The sequence below is a fragment of the Hemibagrus wyckioides genome, linkage group LG04, assembly GCF_019097595.1.
Source record: "Hemibagrus wyckioides isolate EC202008001 linkage group LG04, SWU_Hwy_1.0, whole genome shotgun sequence".
NCBI lineage: Eukaryota > Metazoa > Chordata > Actinopteri > Siluriformes > Bagridae > Hemibagrus > Hemibagrus wyckioides.
In genome coordinates, this window is record NC_080713.1 from 13680181 (window position 1) to 13703260 (window position 23080).

Sequence of the window (23080 nt, forward strand, 5' to 3'; positions counted from 1 at the left end):
GGTATAAATGTCTATGAAAGAGGGAAGACAGACTCCACTGATGATCTCAGTTGTCCTCACTATCTGCTGCAGGGTTTGAGACAGTGAAATTTCCAAACCAGTCAGTGATGCAGCTGCTTAGGATGCTATCACTGGTCCCACTGTAGAACATGGTCAGGATGGAGAAGGGAAATGGGCTTTTCTCAGACTTTGTAATAAGTAGAGATGCTGCTTGCTTTCTTGGTGATGGTGTTGAGTGACTAGGTTAGGTTTTCTGCCAGATGAACACTGAGGAATTTTGTGCTCTTGATCTCCACAGAGGATCTGTGAATTTTCCATGGAGAATGGTCAACAAACATCTTTTTTGTTTTTCAGCACTCAGAGGTAGGTTGTTGGTTTAACACCAGAAGCTGTTGCACCTCCTTTCTGTATGCTGACTCATCGTTCTTGCTGTTGAGGCTCACTGTGGTCATGTCATACTGTCAAACTTACTAAGGTCTTCCAGTCAGGAAGTATAGGATCCAGTTACACAGGGAGGTGTTCAGGCCCAGCAGGCTCAGCTTCTCAATCAGGTGCTGAGGGATGATTGCATTTGCCTTTCTGATGGCTCAGGACAGTTTGGCCATATACTATGAACTGCAGTGAACAAGGTATCACATGCAATTTTTTTGTTTTATTATGGGCAAACAAAGAATTTCATATTTATTATTTAAATAAAGACAAAATTAACATGAATTATTATATATAATTACATCATTAACAAGAAATGAAATATACCTCAGATTTCCTATTCATCATTCATACACAACATATCCACAACTTGGCATTTTAAATCTGTCTTGAGAGAGTGACCCTCCCTCTCTGCTTTAAATCTAACCCTCAAGGACATCTTTTTGCTTTCTCTCACAGTCTAAATCAAATCTAAAACTCATAAATGTTGTAGCTACATATAATGGATGATTAACAACAGATACAGAATACAGAATATTCACCACAATGTAGAGATCAGCCAGCCACTGTCCCTGAAAAAAAACATGATGCAAATCAGTCTCTCAAATAGACTCATAGGTAAAACTGAACAGGCTAGGCTAGGCAAAACATATGAATGAATAAAACAGACAGAAGGGAAGAAAACACTGAAGGAAAACACATGGGTAAGGTTATATGCTATGCACAAACTGAGCATTACTTCACAAGGATACTTTGAATGGGTGTCTGCTTTAAAGTGTATGATTTGTTGGGTCCACCTTTTGAGAAAAAGTCTGGTTTGTGCTGTCTGCCACTGATATCAGGGATAAATAATGGCAAAAGAACCACGCAGAGTAAGGGTTTGAGTAGCAATGCTTATTGAAACAGACAAAGAATTTATACAAAGTTTATACAAAGAGACAGACAGAGTACTTATACAAAACAAAGATGTGTTCTTTGTCATTATGCACTGTATGTGCAATAAAAAGCATTATCCATGGGTAACAAAAGAAGTTCAACAATTGGCATCAAAGGCGTCAACCCTGAGGTGGCAGAGTTCACAACAGGTGGGCTAATGGCAAATGGCATTGTCCTTGAGTAACAAAAGGCATTAACAGTGGACATCAAAGGTGTCAGAAGAGGTGGTGGCAGATATCTCTACAGGTGGGCTGATGACGAAGTGTCTGTGCTCGACACAATCTTTATCCAATCGACACAAAGAATTCCTTCATTTTAAATAAAGGATATCATGGTCATAAGATAAGGTCATATACAAAAGACATCACAAAATCAGCACAGAACATGCCAAGATATATTCAAAATATAACAGTGTATATGTGTGATCAGATGTCCGGTGATTGAGAGCGGGTTAGCAGCATGGGGTTCTGGGGTATGTAATCTAATGCAGTCATGTTCACAGGCCATGTTTTTGGAATTCATGGATTGCATTGGCCTGACAACTGTCATATAACATGTTTTAGCTGTTGCAGTACCATCCTAACAGCATTGTGTTTTAGCTGTTGCAGCACCATTCTAACAGCATTGTGGATGACCCCACACACCCCTCACACACACACTTCACCGTCCTGCCATCTAGAAAGAGGTACCAGAGCATTCGGGCCCTCACAACCAGACTGTGTAACAGTTTGTTTCTTCAAGCCATCAGGCTCCTCAACACCCAGGACTGAATTGTTCAACACTGTCTCTCTCACACACACACACACACACACACACACTCAGGACTGAACTGTATACAACTCTCTGTCTCTCTCACACATATATACACACACAAACACACTCTCTCTCTCACCTGTGTGGACACACACACACAATTTATATTGTTCATTACTTATTGCATTACCTCAACCTGTCATCTGCTGCTATAGTTATAGTTATGTTTATTTCTATTTGCAATACTTCAACCGCTGCTGTTGTATTTTTGCACAATGTTTTTTATACATCATTTCATTTTATCTTATTTTATTTCACATTCCATTACACATGTTCTTTTCTTTCTTTTTGGCACTAAGTGTCCTGTGTTTTTTGTGTTGTCTTTCTTGTATTTATTTATTTTTTTTTTCTTTGCACTGTCTTGTCTATGCTCTGTTTGCACCTAGCTGCACACTGTGCACTTTACGTGGCTAAGACAAACTTCTGTCCTAGCTGTGTGTTGTTGTTTTTTGTGTTTGAACTCTGTTGTTGTATGCTTATGTAGCACCAGGTCATGGAGAAACACTGTTTCATTTCACTGCGTCAGCTATATGTGGTTGAAATGACAATAAAGCTTCTTGAATCTTGAATTTTGGAATCTTGAATCCGCAGCTACCCTTCCAGGCCACCGGATGGACCTGTTGCCAGAATGATTGGACTTTCTGGGTCATGGAGTCCACTTTTGGTCACGGCGTTCACTTCTATTTCACTTCCAGATCTGCAGACATTTATACCACATTCATGTTGTGATTTGGCACAAATTATCGTTAGTTTCATCTGCATACCAAGCCGTTTGTTTTGCCTGTATTGTTTGCTGTTGTGTGTGAACATTGTTCTGTTTATTGGATTTACCACTATTTTTCTTTTGCCCTTGTTGGATTTATTCGCTTTGCTGACTGTGTTTCTCAGTTTCTTGACTTTGTGCCTGTTTTTTTGACCTGCCATTGTCTTGCTATTTTTGGATTTGTTCATTTGGATTATTAAACTGTTAAACCATACTGCAAATATATCCAGACAATCCTCTGTTAGATTAGCGTAGTAATATTAATTGATTTTAAATTACTTTGTACAGTTGAACCCTTTTCAGTGGCCTTCATCACAAAAAATGTTTTACAGAAATTCTTTGCCAAGAAATATCTAAGTGTTCTTTTGTATGGCACACCACAGAGCTGTTCGGTTCCGGTTCTACCAACAACATTCAGACACACAGTGGGCAGTAGGTAACATTTACATTGGACCTGCATGTGAGAACCACTGCGGAGGTCATGGTGACTGTCTAGATCGACATTGCCTCTGTGATCCAGGATTTTCTGGACAGAACTGCTATACTACCTCAGTTTTGAAGGTAAAGCCTGTTTATTATATAGTGCATACTATTTCTATATCCAAGCAAACACTTATGTAACGGTTTATATTTACACTTGTTTGTACTTTATGTAGGGAACCCTAAAGGAGCGTTTTGAATGGGAGGGGTCCCATGGTTTACAATGGCAAATTTTGGAGGGAGGTCACCCATGCACAGACTGCAGAGCATTGGTTGAGGGAAAAGCCCTGTATTTTAGTGGTGCTAATACTAGGCAGGCTGTTACCATTGACCTTGATCTACGTGGAGCCAAGTCAGTACTGACAAGTTTTGTTTTAGAACCGAATTTATAGAACAATAACCTGCTGATTCTTGATTCTTTTCCTAATCTTGTATCCTATTTTTTAATGGGGTGTGTTAGGTTTGTGGAGTACTGGATCATAATTGGGAGTGAAGAAAATATGACTATATGCCATTATCCTTCTTGTAGAAAAGAGGTTGTACTATTGGATTATTCCTCTGATGGAGGTTTGTTTTAGACACTTTTTATTCTTAGCCTAACTACAGAGCTGTTCATTTTCAAAATGAAAAAGAATGAATTTTCCTACGGTCTGTCTCACCACTCTCTCTCTCTCTCTCTCTCTCTCTCTCTCTCTCTCTCTCTCTATATATATATATATATATATATATATATATATATATATATATATATATATATGTATATATATATAAATATATGCATAAACACACACTCACACACTCACAAAGGTATATCATGGACGCTTCTTCATGAGATGGATTATTTGAAGTATTTGTCAGTAAGGAGAGATTATATTATGTTGCCGGAGGGAGCTTTGACCAATGCTACACGCCTGCGTTGGTGGCAGCCATTCACCATGTTTTCAGGTTTGGTAACTCCCAATCCAGACCGTGCTCAGTGGGCTCTAGATAACATTCTGATTGGAGGCTCTGAAATCAACCCCAGCATGCTCCTGGATACCTTTGATGAAGGTATTAAGCATTTTTAATGCTGCATTGTTTGCTGGGTGTAGTGTATTTTTTGTTGTTATTGGTTCTATAATGTTTTCTCTTTATAAACATAAAATTTGTATACAAGATAAGTTGATCAGCCATACTGTTAGCCATGAACATGTGTAGATGTAAAAGTAGAGTTTGCAAGAACATCAAAAAAAAAAGGAGAAATTTGTTTTATGAGCAATATCTTAGGAAATAAGTAAACAAAAATAAAATGCAATAAATGTCATAAAAAAAACAAATATACCTAATAACCATTTTTATTAAATAATCTTTCCCACTTTTTCTAAAACAAACTTTCAGAGGGTATATCTCATGAAGAAAGCTGGAGTTTCTATCCAAATGGTGTGCGCACAGCTGGGTTTTGTGGCAATCCTTCTTTCCACCTCTACTGGCCCAACAAAAACCAGGACGGAACTTATAACGTCTTGTCAACACGAGAACTAATTGTCCAACCAGGATACATTTTGCAGTTCAAGGTCAGCATATATATATATATATATATATATATATATATATGTGTGTGTGTGTGTGACTGTGCATGCAATAACCCCCCCCCAAACATCACACAGCTGAAAGGAATCTGCATTGAGGAGTGGGGGAAACTTTCTTCCAGTCGATGAACCTGGTACATTCAATTCAATTCACTTCGATTTATTTGTATACCGCCTTTTACAATGGACATTGTCTCAAAGCAGCTTTACAAAAGAAGATAAACAGAGAAAGGAGAGGGAGAAAAAATAATAAATAAATAGAAATAAAAAATAAATTATTAAATTATTAAATATTTTATCCTTATTTTATTTTATCCCTAATGAGCAGGCCTGTGGTGACAGTGGCAAGGAAAAACTCCCTGAGATGATATAAGGAAGAAACCTTGAGAGGAACCAGGCTCAGAAGGGAACCCATCCTCATTTGGGTGACACTAAACACTAAATAATGTAACTGTAACTGATTAATGTCCTTTCTATAACAGCAATCAATGGCCCATGAGGAACTATTAGGTAAGTGTAGTTTCTGAGGTCATTATGGACACTAATTCTTTGCTGTCACAAGCTGACAGATGTAATGGCAGATCCGTGATGGTGTGAAAGTCCCCAAGTGGCTCTGTCCACGGCTGTCTCCTGGGTCACAGGCTGTCCACACAGATCCATCCACAGCATCAGTGAGCACCACCAAGAGACGAGACTCCGACCAGGGGTATAGGAAGTGGTTATACTGGAAACACTGCGGCAAACACTGGGAGCTTAGCAGTGGGGTGTATATCTCGACAGAGAAAGACAGAGCGAGAAAGATAAAGATATTAAGTATGCTTCTGATCATGTGATGTTTAAAGACAATGTAGATTATGTGCAGAGTGCAGGCAGGGACTCCGGAAAGACTAGCTATGACCGCATAACTAAAAGGGAGAGCCAGAAGGTGACAGACATGAAGACTTCCCGGGACATAAAGCATCCAACGACTTCACAGTCAGCAAACCTGAGCGACTTGTGAGGGTGGTAAGATGACAGCATCCAAACATCCCAGTACACCAAACATTCTATGCCCATGAATCTTCCAGATCTGCTCCTTTACCTAAGAAAACTATACATTAAAAGCTTGACTAAACAAATGTATCTTCAGCCTAGACTTACACATTGAGACTGTGTCTGAATCCCAAACACTAATTGGAAGGCTGTTCCATAACTTTGGGGCTTTGAAAGAAAAAGCTCTGCCCTCTGCTGTAGCGTTTGCTACTTGAGGTACTACCAAATAACCTGCACCCTTTGATTGGAGTAGGTGTGGTGGACCATAACTAACCAAAAGATCGCTCAGGTACTGCAGCGCGAGACCATTTAGTGCTTTATAGGTCAGCAACAGGATTTTATAATCAGTGTGAAATTTGACTGGGAGCCAGTGTAGTGTGGCTAAGATAGGATATCTTCTGGTTCTAGTTAGGACTCTAGCTGCTGCGTTCTGGACTAACTGGAGCTTGTTTATGCTCCTACAGGAACATCCAGACAGTAAGTCATTACAATAATCCAACCTAGAGGTAACAAAAGCATTAACTAGTTTTTCTGCATCAGGAAGTGACATATTTCTTATCTTAATATTTAGATTATAATTTATATTAATTATATTAATATGAATATTTATCTTTAATATTTCTGAGATGAAAGAAAGCTACCCTAGTGATATTATCTATGTGAGCTTCAAACGAAAGACCAGACTCAATAATCACACCAAGATCTTACTGCTGGACAAGATGAAACAGAAAGACCATCCATAGTTACTCTGTAATCAGAAAGCTTACTTCTAGCTGCATGTGGTCCTATTACAAACACCTCTATCTTTTCAGAATTAAGCAGGAGGAAGTTAGGAAGCATCCACTGTCTAATATCCTTCACACATTCTTCAATCTTAATAAGATGGTGTGTCTCATCTGACTTAGCTGAAGCATATAGCTGTGTGTCATCAGCATAACAGTGGAAGCTAATACTATGTTTACGAATAATTGCACCAAAGAGTAGCATATATAAGGAGAAAAGAAGTGGGCCTAAGACAGAACACTGTGGAACCAAACATAACCTTTGTATACATAGAGAAGTCACCATCTAGATTTACAAACTGATAATGATCAGTCAAATAAGACCTGAGCCAGGAGAGGGCTGTTCCTTTAACACCAACATGTTCTAGACTATCAAGTAGAATAGTATAGACAATGGTGTCAAAAGCTGCACTAAGATCGAGTAACACCAGTAAGCAGACACAACCCTGATCAGAAGCCAGTAACAGGTCATTTACCACTTCAACCAGTGCTGTCTCTGTGCTATGATGAGGTCTAAATCCTGACTGATACATTTCATGAATGTTATTCCTATGTAAGTATAAACATAACTGCTGTGCTACAGCCTTTTCTAGAATCTTGGAGATGAAGGGCTGGTTTGATATTGGCCTATAGTTGGACAGCTGATGGGTCGATGTCTGTTTTTTTTAATCAGGGGTTTGATAATTGCTAGCTTAAAAGATTTAGGTATATAGCCAGTGCTAAGGGAAGAATTTATCATTTTTAGAAGGGGTTTAGAAGTAGCTACTGGTAATATCTGTTTAAGGAAAGACGTTGGGTAAGGGATCTAGTATGCGGGTTGAACGTTTTGAAGATAAAAATGAGTGAAATTAGATCAGGCTCTTGAAGGGGAGTAAAGCATTCTAAGCTCTGATCAGAAATAGTTATATTATCTAAAGGGTTATCTATCAAATAATTCTTTAATTAGAGAATTAAAGTTTTAACTCTAGTTTTAACTTAATACAGTAATCCCCCTCTACTGTATATGACTGTATATCGCGGTATGTCGCAGATTTTTATTTGGAACATGACTAATTTTTTTTCAGATTTTTTCAGTATATCGTGGTATCTGCACACCTTATAGTGAATTGTTTTTATGTTGAAATATGGTAATTTATTAGTAAAAAATATAATTATTAATTACAAAATATAAACATTAAAATGTTAATAATATATCAAATACTGTACAACATAGCGTTGTTTAGGAAAGCGTGGTGTGGGGATGCTGAAAATCAAAATACAGTACTGCTGGAGGAATGAATCTGGCCATCGGAATGCCCCATTCATTTAATCACAGTTGTGATTGGCTGTTGGCTATGCGTGCAGTTGGCGAAAGGGAAGCAGAATTCTCCAGCATCCCAGTTTTTTGCGTCACTGACCTGAGTGTTTTGTTTTGTTCTGTGTACAATGTATTTTTACAGTACGCTTTTCCTGCAAGCCCTATTATGTCGCCCAAACACTCTGCACCTTCTAAGGCTTCTGGCAAGGAACATAAATACATACAGTACTCACTATAAATGTGAATTCATCTCGCTATATGCTTGCAAATGTTTTCTATGTGTACTTAAAGAGTGTGGGAGGGTAATTTACGGCTTACACAATAAAAAAAAAAACATTTGGCGGTGGTGTCTGTGTATCGCAGATTTTCATTTATTGCGGGTGGTTTTGGAGCGTATCCCCTGCGATAAATGGGGGATTAGTCTGAATTTTTTGCCTGATATTATTAATTTTTTCCATTGAAAAATGTTCTGTTTTAAGCCCAGGAATATTGCTAAAATAAGTAATATAATGTCACTACATGATGCAGAAATACTAGTTCATGCATTTGTTACCTTATAGTTCGATTATTGTAATCGTTACTGTCTAGATGTTCCAGCCGGTTCATAAGCAAGCTCCAGAGTTAGTCCAGAATACAGCAGCTAGAGTTCTAACTAGAACTGGCACTGGCCCGCAGACAAAGACCTTTTCACGGTTTAGACAGCTGTATTTATTTACAGATATTTTATATTTTATACAGATGTGTACTCAAAGCTTTTTGCTCAGAGAGATCAACTGGCAAGGAAGGCACATCGACAGCATGTTTATATAGCACCAAAGGGAGGTGAATCTGGAAGTGTTCCATTTGCGATGACCGGTTCTGTCCGCGATGGTTTCATGCAGCAGTACCTAAGTAATCTTTTTCTTTTTTTTTTTATAATCCGCCACTCTTACTTTGATGAAAAGGTGCAGGCTATCCGGTAGCACCTCAAGTTGTAAAATTTTTGTGTGGGGAGGTGTGGTGGTGGTGGTGGTGTTGGGGGTGGGGGGTTGGCGGTCAGGTGTCGTAGAGCTTTTTCTTACAAAGCCCCCCATTACGGAATAGTCTTCCGGTTATTGTTCAGGACATAGTCTCAGTGCACATACACACACACACACGGCTCTGTGTGCTCAGCTTTTTCTCTAGGCTCTCACTGGAGTCTTGTCACTTGGTGGTGCTCACTGCTGCTGGGGTTGGCTCATATGGACAGCCTGGAGACCCATGGGACTGCAATGGATAGAAGCACTTAGAGACTAAGTGTCAGCATTGAACTGTGTGCCTACATAGGACTGGTAATCCTAGCAGGTCTCTATAGGTCCAGAGGTGAGGCTACATCTAGTATCTGGTTGCAGAGAGTGAAAGGGTGATTTTCCATGCCACAACATCAGTGAAGGTCTTTCACACATTTTCAAGAATGTTATGGTTTTATAACCCTGAGTCAAGACCTGCAAGATGAGTGACAGACAAACTGGCTGCCATAAGAGAGGTCTGGGAGAAGTGGGTGGAGCACCTGCCATACCTTTACAACCCTGGGCCTGTAGTGACCGTGGATGAGCCTTATGTTTCATTCAGAGGTAAACTTCTATTTTCTTATCTGTAATTATTTTCATAATTATTTTTTCATAATCTCTAAATTATTTTTAATGTTGATTATCTTTTGTCAAAAGGTTGCTGTCCTTTCTGGGAATATATGCCCAGCAAGCCAGCAAAGTATGGCATAAAAATATGGGTGGCCTTTGATGCACAATCCAGCTATGCTTGGAAGATGCAAGTGTACACAGAGAAACTGACCATTGAAGGCCCAGAGAAGAATCAGGGGATATGGGTTGTACTTGATATGACAGATAGACTGAGGGTTCACAATGTCACATGTGACAAGTTTTTTTTTTACATCTTATGAACTTGGCCAGCAGCTGCTGAAGAGAAAGATCACCATGGTTGGCACAGTCAGGAAAAACAAGCCTGAGCTGCCCCCTGCACTACTTTCAACAAAGGGGAGAGAGGCCTTCTCCTTAAAGTTTGCCCTCACCATCACTCTAGTTTCTTACATCTCAAAGAAGAACAAGACTGTGGTCCTCCTGAGCACACTGCACAAAACAGCAGACAAGGTCCTATTGTGAGGACAAGATGCCAGATATCACTCTGGACTACAACCACAACAAAGGAGATGTGGACAACATGGACATGGATTGGAACTTACAGTTGCAGGAGGATGACTGCATGCTGGCCCTTGGTCATCTTTTATAACATCATTGATGTGTCCTCATATAAGACTTTGTAATTTTGAGTCAGGTCAACCCTGCCTGGATGCCCCCCCCCCCCCAATCAGGTGTCACACAAATGATGGGTCCCTTTTGAGTCTGGTTCCTCTCAATTTTTCTTCTTAATATAGTCTGAGGGAGTTTTTCCCTGCCAATGTTGCCTCTGGCTTGCTCATTAGAGATAAGTATAAATGTAAATTTTAAACTTTGTAACTCTTTGTAATTTCTATTCTAAATTATAAATCTAAATCTAATTCTAAATCTAATATATATTTCTGTAAAACTGTTTAAGACAATGCCAATTGTTAAAAGAGATATTAAATTAAATTTTAATTGAATCGAAAATGTGAATCAGGTGCAGACTGTCATGTCACATGAATTTCATGATGAGGTGAGATGGAGATAGGAATCCATTTTCAGGTATTTCATCTTTTGTTTTTATGTTATGTTTGAACTTCCAAATGTCTGATCTAACAAACATTTAACAGAATTTATTTAATAGACTTAATTGAGGAAGTTGTGTCTGAAGCTCTGCCAAGGCCTACATGGTAGCAGACCAAGCCAGTGTGGCCATGCATACCATGTGCTTGTTGGGTATCTTCCAAATAATCACAGTTGAGTGCAGTTTGTCAGTTTGAGGCAGGCAGAAAGTGAAACTTATGTAAACAAGCAGAGTTCTTCCTAACTCTGTGTTGAGATTACTTGGTATTGTATATGGTTATAGAGTAAATGTCATACTTTAGGTGTTATAGTGCTGGCCAAGTTTCTACCATTTACATTTCATGATATCCTATGCTGGTCATCACTCCATGATGTCCTGTGCTGATCAACACTCAGGCATAGCCTGAGTTTATGTTATGTTATGTTATGTTACGTTACTAGGCACTTAAATATAGACGAGTCCTTTTATTTTCAACTTGTGGTAAAGAGGCAGGTGAGTAAGGAAAGAGTGGGAAAATGTTTGTTATAATGTGAAAAGTGCTGTGGAGGCTTTTCTTTGGAGTCTTAGAACTATAGTCAGGTGAGGACTGAGCAAAGATGCAAAGGCTGGTTGCAGAGAATATCAATGGGGCAGAGTGTGGACATCAAAACTCTGTTGCATATTGCAGTAGAGGGTGTACTGTTGTCTTTGAGAACATAGGAGATACCATAATATGTTGCCAGCAACTCCTTGCTTCTTTGTGGCCACAACTCTTGAGTGTTCTTGGGGAGGGTGAGCACCCATAGTGATTAGTGTATACCAGCTATGCTTTATTACTATACTCTTCTCCACAGCCATATGCTATTCAATGGTTCACAAACCAGTGCTCAAAGTATGCTATCCATTCAACAATGTTTTAGCCATTGTATTATTGCTTTATTTACACATACCTTTAATATATTTGTTTCTCACCTTTAGTGTCATATACATTTTGTGCTACAGATCGTGGTAGGTTGTGAAGCAGACAGCTGTGAAGCTCATCATCCAGTGCTTCTACAATACAGAAAAGATGCCAGGTGAGTGAAATAAAGTCACAGAGACAGAATAATTGACTGAAAACTGCAACTTTAGATAGAGAGACTAATACAGAGAGATAAGCCTGTTCTTTTTTGTTATGGATGATATCTGCTTCGGTGGTGGCTTTCTGACTCTGAGCAGGTATAGCTGGCTGTTTTGGGAAATTACAAAAATTAATAATATTCAGAATTATATTATATTAATGCTGCTTAATCAGATTAACCAGCACAGACCGGTACCAGCCATCCATGGACCTGTAAGACATTAATTCATGTGGCAAAAATATATATTTTTTTTGCTGAAAACTATTTTATAATTAACAGATTTAGTGATGAGCAATATTAAACATATTGTTCTCACATTTTTTCATAAACTTTTAGGGGAAGTTGTGATTTGTTGCTGTCTAATAGCAATTTGCTTATGTATTTTCCCTACAGGTCAGACCTTTGGCACTTGGTACAGTCTGCATGCCTCCCCTCTTCAGTGAATAATGTGGGTTGTTCCCCTTTCCAGTTTCATGAGTCCAGCATTTACAGCCCAGTTAACAGCTTAGTTTGGACCAGAGTTACTTTACAGCTACCTGACCATGTCTCTTCTGGGTATGGAATACTGTGACAGTTGTTATTTCTGTGTGATAAACATTGAATGTGACAAAAACACAGTGAATGTCACTGTTGCAGAATTCTAGAAAACAGCAAAAAGAAAGATACAGTTATTCATTTTAAGGCATATTAATATTTTGTTTCAAATTAAGTTTTGACATCTCTCCTTAAAGAAAATACCAAAAAATAACTCGCCTTACTTTGGCTGTCTGTCTGAAAGATCAAGTTGAAATTGTAAAATGTGGAATGGGCTAGGTAGGTGTGCTTTTCTCTTGCAATGAATGTCACATTTTATCAAGCTGTTAGCTATATACATAGTAACAAGAAAATTATTCAGCAGCATAGATTCAGCTCTCTAGCAAGTATTAAATCTGAGAAGGAGAGTGATAAATATAGGCAAAGACAAACACACACACACAATATCAACTTATATGCAATAAGATAACAATGGATGACCAAATCTAGGAACCACAAGCACAACAAAAAGAAAGAAAGAAAGAAAGAAAGAAAGAAAGAAAGAAAGAAAGAAAGAAAGAAAGAAAATGGATATGTCAAAATCATTAAAAGTCAATGAGTTTATTATACTGTAGGGAAAGGTCTTAGCCCTCAGACAATATTAATTAATTACCCAATTAATTAGGAGAAATATGATCAGAATTAAATGACAACAGCTATGTAAGTTTGGTGGGAGTATGCCTTAATTCTGAAAACCTGTTACTGTCATGTCCTTTGACAGTAATAACTCATTGTGATGGCAATAATATTCCCTAGCCAGATAACAGGATGTGCAATTTTAGAGGCTTAGAATCGTGAAGAAATGAAAATAATACTTCACTATGAATATAATCAATACTTAATTATTATATCTAAACTAGTACACAGAAACTATTCTAACAATAATGTACACACTCACGCACACACATGAACTATGTGTGAATAAATATATGGAATATTCTAGAACTTAGTCCATGAGCAAACAATCTCTGCTTTAGTTTCAAGAGTTGGGAAGTATATTACTTTTGTTGCTTTAGTTTGCTAGGAGGAGGTAATGGTGTCATTGTTCAGGAGGTCTTGAATCAGGGTTATGCTGAGTTGACACTGCACGATTTTAGCCCTGACTTTCAGTCGCCGACAAATTTTGCAAAGTTTCAAATGCCCAAAATTGAAGGCAAATCAGAGCTCGTGCACGAGTGACAGTTGCCAATGTGTCGCCAACGTCTGTGAAATATTTGGCATGCTAAATATCTGGACCTGTTGGCAACTCAAAATCCTGCAGTGTGAAAGGAGTTCTGACTGAAAAATACATCGGCACTGACCTTCAGCCAAAGAGATAGCAAGATACATGGCAGCAGCAATTTGGGAGGAGTTGTAAAACACAATATCTGCAAGCATGGCTTCAGTTGGAACACAATATTATAGTCTAATAGAGTTTATAGGTTTTAATGTCTTAAATATAGTTATATCAGAATAAAGAAGCTTTACAATAGCATCAACAGAAATAAAGCAGAAACATTTGCTTGACCAGCCGCAGCAGCACATTGCAAAATTATTTATTTGTTCAATTATGCAGAATGCACAATCCTTGTTCCCCGCACAGACCATTTGGATCGCAAACTTTTTGTGGGGTACCATTTCCAGTCTCGTGCAAGAACTCTGATCTCGTGTGATCTTGTATTATTTCTTTATTATTTCTTGTGTACATTTGGTTGTGAAACACAGTTTGCAGACCAGACAGAGTTGTCAGCGATTCTTCCTGTTGTGAAGTCATGCAATGTGAACACAGCAGCAACTGAATGCTCCCCCAGATAGTCATGCAGTGTGAACTCGGCAATAGAAATCTAAACTTTGCTTGCCGAAATTTGATTAAACTAATGCAGAGTTCACACTGCATGATTTTCAGTCACTGGATCACTGGAGCATTCAGTTGCTGCCTATCTTGCACTCTCATTGGCTGTTATTTTTCAGTCAGAACTCCTTTCACACTGAGAGATTTGGCACATCAGTGACTCCCTCAGATCACATCTTTGGTAATTCACACTGCGTGATCGTCACTCATATGCACAAGCTCCGATTTGCCTTCAATTTTGACCATTTGTCGGCAACTTTGCAAATCTCGTCAGGGACTGAAAATCGGAGCTTAAATCGTGCAGTGTGAACCCGACATTAGGGTTATGTGGTTAATATTACTGTAGTCAGTTTACATTAGGAGTTACAACAATTTGCAGTCCACCAATATACTGGAAATCTAAAATTCTGCTTACAGACATGACATACTTTTATTGGAATAATACCTTACAGACATAATATCATGAATACACGCATGGTAGCAAGGGGTGTGTGGGGGGTGTAATTAGACTTGGTAGAGATGTAAACCACAACCCAAGCTTCTGTGCATTAGAATTACAACTACACCATCCTGGGAATTTCACACAGGGAAATGTTAACAATACCCTAATGTTGGTATTAGGTCACTGAGGTACGTTTATATTACAAAAAATGGTAGGCAGGAAAGGTGAATATAGTTCCAGAATACCAAACTTTATTAATACACAAAATTCTGGTTACAAATAACAAAACAATAATCCTAAGGGGAAAAGAAATACAAGAAGAAGACAATTTACATAGAAAATAAAACACATACACTACACACAAAATAAACCAAGACAACAAAGAAGCAGAACTAATCCACAGGACTGAGTCTTCCAAGAGTGGGGAATGGTCACCTGGTTTCCTAAAGTATTTATCCAAAAGCACATTTCACACAAGTCACTGTACACTCAGATAAAACCAGCACAAAGAATAACATTAGCAATAAAACACACAAAGAAACCAGATACCAACAATCCCTTCACAAATAGGGGAGATATGATGGCATTCCCACACTGTTGAAGAACAGTAACCTTGCTATAATAGCAACAAAATGGCGATGGCTTCTAACCTTAGTGTAGAAAAGTAGTATCAATGTTGTGCAAATAACGACACTGCCGGACACACTGATCGCAAAAAAGCAGAGGGAGAAACCTGCTCTGAATGTAAACAGAAAAGCTAAATAAATTACCAGTGGTTATTAACTATCTGCTCATATGCCAAACTCCCAAACAAAATTTAGGACATTCTAATATACTTACTGCCACAAGATATCACCCCAAGTGCAGAATTCTTTTCACAGGCAAGTTTTTACAGCACTCACATAAATCACAGATTGGAACTGGAATACAAGAAATCACACATTACACACATTTGCTTAGTTGGATCTCTCAAACAAATGTTTCCTGCTATTGCTAGCTCACAACTTGCTTGTTGGGGTGTACCAAATAAAAGAGATGCGATGTATTTAACAACAGGATGAACCCATTTATGGTCTCTCATGCATCAAACTATTTATTGCCACATTTTCTTAGTGACAGGTGGGACAGTAGGGCAAGAGGGCAAGACAATTCCTTTGCTATGTTATCAAGCACAAGAAAGAGTCAAAACATAAATGCACAGAAGCAAAGGACTGAGGAAAACACCCCAGCATAGAAGTGTTTATTTACAGAATGTGTTAAAGAGGGAGTGAGGTTGGTGTGCTCTGTGATAGTGAAGTGCTCTTGTAAGGTGGGGCTCAGTACATTAGTAATTTTGAGGAGTGTATTGAGGATCACAGCTCAGATAGCTGGCTGAGATTGTTGCTGCAATCTGGGAACATAAGAGAGAAGAGAGATAGCATTAGTAGCATGCCAGAATCTACCCATCTCCCATCTGTGAATGCCATCTTTTATGTTCCACTCATAATTAGGGGAAAGGGTGCATCTTCCACACCATGGCATGCTGTCTATAACAGTAGTGTTGAACAGGCACTTTCCTTTCAGCACCACTGAACTTGTTTGTTGCAAGGCATGATCTGCAGATTGTGATCTGTTTGCTAAAATAAAAAAAAATACATTTTTAAATATAAAACCATTAGATTATAAAATGGATAGTTTAGTACTGGTACACTATCCAAATATACACTACTCACAAAAAGTTAAGGATATTTGGCTTTTGGGTGAAATTTATGGAAAATGTAAAATGTTCATGCTACAGTGATATTATATCATGAAAGTAGGGCATTTAAGTAGAAGCATGCAATGGTGATTTCTTCATCTTAAACAATTTATTGAAACAAAAGCTAACAACAGTTGTGGGCATAACACAACAAAAAATGTCTCAATAATTTGTCATGTGCCCTTGACCATCAATTACAGCTTGACAATGACATCTCATGCTGTTCACGAGTTGACTTATTGTCTGCTGAGGCATGGCATTCCACTCTTCTTGAAGGGCGGCCCTCAGGTCATTAAGGTTTTGTGGTGCAGGGTTACGAGCCTCTACACAGGGACTCAGGTGATCCCATAGGCTTTCTATGGTATCAGGTCTGGAGAAAGTGCAGGCCAGTCCATTTGAGGTACCCCAGCCTCCAGAAGCTGTTCCCTAATGATGCGACCTCGATGAGCTGGAGCATTGTTGTCTATGAAGATGAAATTAGGCCTGTGTTGTTCATGCAGGGGCACAATGACTGGATTAATGATGTTATTCGGGTAGTATTGGCTTGTCACTTTACCATTCACAAGATGTAGGGCAGTTCTGTATTGAGTAGACACACCTGCCCAGACTGTAACACCACCAGTGGCTGATGCATACCACTCTCTTTGACATCTCCAACATTGTTGGCGGCCATCATTTCTGCTCAAGTGAATCGACTTTCATCAGAGAACAACACTGAGGCCCACTGGTCCCTCATCCAGTGTAAATGTTCCCTGGCTTTTTGCATTTTTACCTATATTACCAAAAAAAAAACAAAAAAAAAAAACAGTAAATAATGTGATCATCTGTAAAGAAATGAAACACAGCTTAATAGTTTCCAGGCAACAGTAAGTACAATTACATACATTTACAATTATCTACAAAATACATAATAAAGCTGACAAATAGTATAACAGCATAATGGTTATGACATACACAAGCTGTCATGAAGCTAAAATATACACAGGAGTCAACAAGGGGAGTTTGGCTGCTAATTCTGAGACAATCTAAGTGGTTCTTAGAAAATTTCTAAATTTATTTTTTTGTTTAGAGCCTTTATTTTGTTAAATGTTGACCTCTGTGACATATTCCTCTCTCTTGCAAGTAATTGCATGTTACATGTTCCGGAATAATTTATTAGCCAACAAGATTATTTTGTTTATTTGGTTTATTCTGTTCACCATAACCAAATATAATGTAAACATGCTCCTCTTCACATGATCTTCAGTGCAACACAATTCCGCTGGATTCAGAAAGAGGATGCTGGTGAGAGACATGGCTGGGGAGTCGATAATGTCTACATTGGGGAAGCATGTCCAGGTCTTTGCAGTGGACATGGATACTGCACCACTGGAGCAGTCTGCCTTTGCGACGATGGGCACTATGGTTGGCACTGCTAATTTGAACTTTACCACTTTACAGGATATATTAATTTATTTTGAAGGTTTTAAAGTTAGAGATCTGGTTTGTAAAAGTTGTAATATTAATGTTCTCTCAGGTGATGATTGTGCCCTGTGGATCAGTGATCTTCCTAATTCTATCAAGGACAACTTTGAGTCTGGGTCTGTGTCTGAGGACAGCTGGAGTCTCATTCAGGGTGGAGGGGTTAGCAGTGGCTGTGGCCAGCTTTCCCCACATGCTCATGGGGACTCCCTATATTTTAATGGCTGCAAAATGAGACATGGCATCTCCAAACCTCTGGACCTGTCTAGAGCCAGGTACATCACACAGTATAGCAATAGGCCAGAGTAGCATTCACTGCATGTACTCAAGTTTAAGGCCTTATTCTCAGATTTCTATTATGGAATTTGCTGATTGGTAAACAGCTGTGTTTTAGATTATCAGTGCTTTGTCAAATGTCTAGAGCATTGCTATTGCTAGATCAGAACTGACACTTTCTAGATTTCTCTCTCTCTCAAACTCTCTCTTTCTCTCCATTGCAGCAAGATCATGTTTGTGCTGCAGATTGGGAGCATATCACAGACAGACAGCTGTAACACGGCATTAAACCAGGCTGACACTGCTGACCGGGCTGTGCTGCTTCAATATAGTGTCAACAGTGGAATCAGCTGGCATATCATTGCTCAGCACCAGAATAAAGACTTCATAAAAGCCCAGAGAGTCTCCTATAATATTCCCCTGTAAGTCATAAAGCATATGTGACATCAGTATTGTTTATGTTTTTATATCTAAATAGGCTGATTATAATTCTTCCTTTTATAGTGAAGCCCGTGTGAAAGGAGTGCAACTGCGATGGTGGCAACCACATCATGGTGGTACAGGGAAAGATCAGTGGGCTCTGGACAATGTGGAAGTTGTTCTGTGAGTAGACTCACAAACTTTCACACTGTTGTTTGATCCTTTATCTTCCCAATTGGTTCCCAATATTTTTATTGCATTTTCCTGTATTTGCACAATGCTGGCCTTACCTGCAGTTATCTCACCTGCACCTTCCTCATGTGTTGTGTCTTTTCTCTCTTAATCAGATCCTAAATATAGTCTTTTCTCTCACAGCCCCTTTAATTTCTGCTCTTTGCCTTCTGGATCTCTGGCATCCCTTCTCTTGCTTTGTTTTGTCTTTCCTAGAATTTGCCCTCCAATATCTTTCTGCATGTTATTAGCAAACTCCCTATGTCTCTCCTGTCTTGCACCCTAATTTTTGCTCTCTCATATACTTTGCTGCCCTCTGGATATGGCTGTAGAGTCAGGTAAGTGCTCCATCTTTCCTGAAATACAGACTTTTCCTCCACAGTATACTGTATGTGAAAAATATATACTGCTCAAATGAAATGGAAATGAAAATTATCAACCTACAGAGGGTTGAATTCAAAGAATCCCCAAAAATCAAAGTGAAAAAATGATGCAGCAGGCTAGTCCATTTTGCTGAAATTTCATTGGAGCAATTCAAAATGGTACTCAGTAGTTTGTATGGCCCCCACGTGCTTTTATGCATGCCTGACAATGTCAGGGCATGCTCCCAATGAGACAATGGATGGTGTCCTGGGGTACTTCCTCACAGATCTGGACCAGGGCATCACTGAGCTCCTGGACAGTCTGAGGTGCAACCTGGCGGCATCAGATGGACCGAAATATAATGTCCCAGAGGTGTTCTATTGGATTTAGGTCAGACAAGCGTAGGGGCCATTCAATGCTATCAATTCCTTCATCCTCCAGGAACTAACTGAATACTCTCGCCACATGAGGCCGGGCATTGTCATGCACCAGGAGGGACCCAGGATCCACAGTGTAGGTTCTTACAATGGATCCAAGGATTTCATCCCGACACATAATGGCAGTCAGGGTGCCATTGTCTAGCCTTTAGAGGTCTGTGCGTCCCTCCATGGATATGCCTCCCCAGACCATCACTGACCCACCACCAAACCTGAATATGCTGAATAATGTTATAGGCAGCATAATGTTCTCCACGGCTTCTCTAGACCCTTTCACATCTGTCACATGTTCTCAGGGTGAACCTGCTTTCTGTGAAAAGCACAGGGTGCCAGTGGCGGTCCTGCCAATTCTGGTTTTCAATGGCAAATGCCAATCAAGTGCCGCAGTGAGTACAGGGCCCACTAGAGGATGTTAGGCACTCAGGCCATTCTCATGAACTCATGATTGTTTGGTCAGAGACATTCACACCAGTGGCCTGCTGGAGGGCTCTGGCAGTGCTCATCCTGTTCCTTCTTGCTGATGGGTTAAGGACCTTCTACGGCCTTGTCCAGCTCTCCTAGAGTAACTGCCCATTTCCTGAAATCTCATCCATGCTCTTGAGAATGTGCTGGGAGACACAGCAAACCTTCTGGCAATGGCATGTATTGATGTACCATCCTGGAGGAGTTGGACTGCCTGTGAACCTCTGTAGGGTCCAGGTATCGCCTCATGCTACCAGTAGTGACACTGACCCTAGCCAAATGCAAAATTAGTGAAAACACTCAAAAAACATAAAAATGTCAGTGACCTCCACCTGTAAAACCATCCCTGTTTTGGGGGTTGTCTCATTGTTGCCTATGTAGTGCACCTGTTACTTTCATTAACACCAAAGCAGCTGAAACTTATTAACAACCCCCTCTGCTACTTAACTGATCAGATCAATATCCCAGGAGTTTAACTGACTTGATGCTATACTTTGATTAAAACTTGTTTCTTTAATTTTTTTGAGCAGTGTACATACTGTGTTTCTGAATTTAAATACTTTTACAACAGCCCCGATAAAATGTAAACCTGTAGGGATATTTCATACAAATATTAATTGTTTTAATTATTATTGTTTATTTCTCATATGCTATTACTCACCTCCTCTGTCCTCACCTTAATAATGAATTTGTCCATTTTTTAATTGGATTATATACCCTATTCATGTTCAGTGATCTTAAGCTTACTACTATCCTGGACCTGTACACAACCCAGTAACTCTTAGGAGTTTTCCAAGAGCGTATGTGGTCTTCATTTTGCTCTTGTGAACTGGGTCCAGCCAGAAGCTTTGCTTTCTCAAATACTCCACAGCTTGCAAGGCAATATGTTTAAATGTCCAAATCTAAATCAAAGTGAACCTGGATTGAAGTCAATTCAATTATGTTTCATTTGTAGAGTGTTTATAACAATAGATAAAAAACAGTTTTACAGTAATATAAAGATTCAGAAGAAAAATTATGAAAATTAAAAAATTAAAAAATATATATATTTAAAATTTTAATTTACATTTATTCCTAATAAGCAAACCAGAGGCAATGGTGCCAAGGGAAAATTCCAGAATCTATCCTCATCTGAGTGATTTTAATAATTTCCTTCAAGTGATGAGACAGGCAAGGGATAAGAGATGGGGATGTAGTACACAAGTTGTACACAAGCATCATTTTGAAGAGGAAACATCAAAGACTTCCAAAGAACTGAGGTCCATACTCAGTTCTTCATGGGATATGAATCCAAGAAGGATGTAGTGGTGATAAAAAAAAAACATGACCTCTTAAGCTTTAATTATAGAAAGTGTTAAGGGAGGAGCTGAAGGACCTGGCAAGTCTGTACCACATGCTACTCTAGTGAGAAGATCAAGATGTCATCAAGGCAGTGGCTCAGTGTCTCACAGAGGGCTTTGTTTACAAAGCACTGGAGGACTACAGGGGCATTCATTAGGCTGAAGGGCATTTACAAGGTACTCATAATCCCTAAGGTTGCCAGAGCTCATGTCGCAACCTGCTCCAGGCTTGCTGGCTTATGATCTAGTGTGGCTACGGGCTCTGTACGTGGATAATCTGGGGTGGACAAGGGGGAGTGCTACAAGCCAAGAAGCAACCTCAATAATGGTGAGAGTGGGGTACAAACCAAGATCATGTACCGTGCTTGGTATTCCAACGCATGTAACTGCTATGGCACAGAAGCAGATTAGCAGACTGTGCTGCAAGAAATAAGAGCATCACCTTCTCGAGCAGGATAGACACTGCCATAGCAGGCCAGCCTTGCCCTCAAAACTACTCCAATTATCCATAAAGACCACATTGTTTCAGCAACAATAACTTGCAGCAAGCTTCATAGCCCAGCACATATTATTGCATTGGAGATCACAGTGAAGATCACACTAATATACACACCATTACAAACTTTTGTGCAAAAAAATACAAACATGTACTCTGCAAAGAATAAGTTGAGGGAGTCCTGGAAATGCTGGAACATGATCAAAATATATTCATTTGTTTTCTCTCTAAATGTCTCCAATATTTAATGAAGGTTTTGACTAAAATAGTTAAATTAATTAACTCATTCCATTTAATAATGAACTTATTCCAAAATTAGTTATCTTAATTATGTAACTCAGATTTACTATATTTGTTAATATGAAACAAAAGAACACAAACATAAATGTAAGATAAACATAAGAACATAAGTAAAAGAAAACTGTGTATTAAGTTTATGAAGATTCTATGAAGATTCTCTCTGAAGACCAGGTGATATAAGGTCTTATCCTAAGATTTTCTAGATATCTCTTTATGCCTACAGATATAAATTCTGCACAAACCATACTTGTTTATGTGCCAGCAGGACATAAACAGCAAGTCCCCACCCAACTGGTATTGTCTGACAGATTGCATCCAAATTAAATGTCATTATGTGATAAATACACAGCAGTGTGAATTAAAAGTCTTATTGTTAACTGAAAATTCCAAGGCCATTCATATTACTACTACTACTACTACAACTACTATTTATAATAATAATAATAATAATAATAATAATAATAATACTTTAGCTCTGTGGACTGTATTTATAGTGTTTTTGGATTTTCTGCCTGTTTTCCTGCATGTGATTTTTGCCTACCAATTTGAATTGTTTCCTCTGTGTGCTTTAATAAACTCTGCAAATGAATTCAACTCTGTCAGCTTCTGCAACTTTGTCACAGAATACCAAATCTGAATTGTGAGATTGTGCAACTACAAACCAGACTAAGGCGCCCTACCATGAGCAACTCATGGCACTTCCGGCCATCAACGGCCATTTGCTCCAGGCCATGAGGAACATACCAGTCACAAGTGGAGAACCTGTCATTTTAACTGCTACAACTGTGC

General features: G+C 39.0%; 1 protein-coding gene across 1 annotated transcript in view; it reads left to right on the forward strand.

The window, feature by feature from the left end:
- Positions 1-23080, forward strand: part of reln (reelin) — a 400453-nt gene that overhangs the window by 370870 nt on the left and 6503 nt on the right. Inside the window, exons 53-63 of the mRNA XM_058387966.1 lie at positions 3325-3502; positions 3598-3773; positions 3882-3988; positions 4229-4471; positions 4799-4974; positions 11803-11876; positions 12315-12476; positions 17752-17909; positions 18022-18241; positions 18467-18664; positions 18747-18845. Of these exons, the coding sequence (XP_058243949.1) occupies positions 3325-3502; positions 3598-3773; positions 3882-3988; positions 4229-4471; positions 4799-4974; positions 11803-11876; positions 12315-12476; positions 17752-17909; positions 18022-18241; positions 18467-18664; positions 18747-18845 (1791 nt within the window). The remainder of the gene's footprint in view (positions 1-3324; positions 3503-3597; positions 3774-3881; positions 3989-4228; positions 4472-4798; positions 4975-11802; positions 11877-12314; positions 12477-17751; positions 17910-18021; positions 18242-18466; positions 18665-18746; positions 18846-23080) is intronic.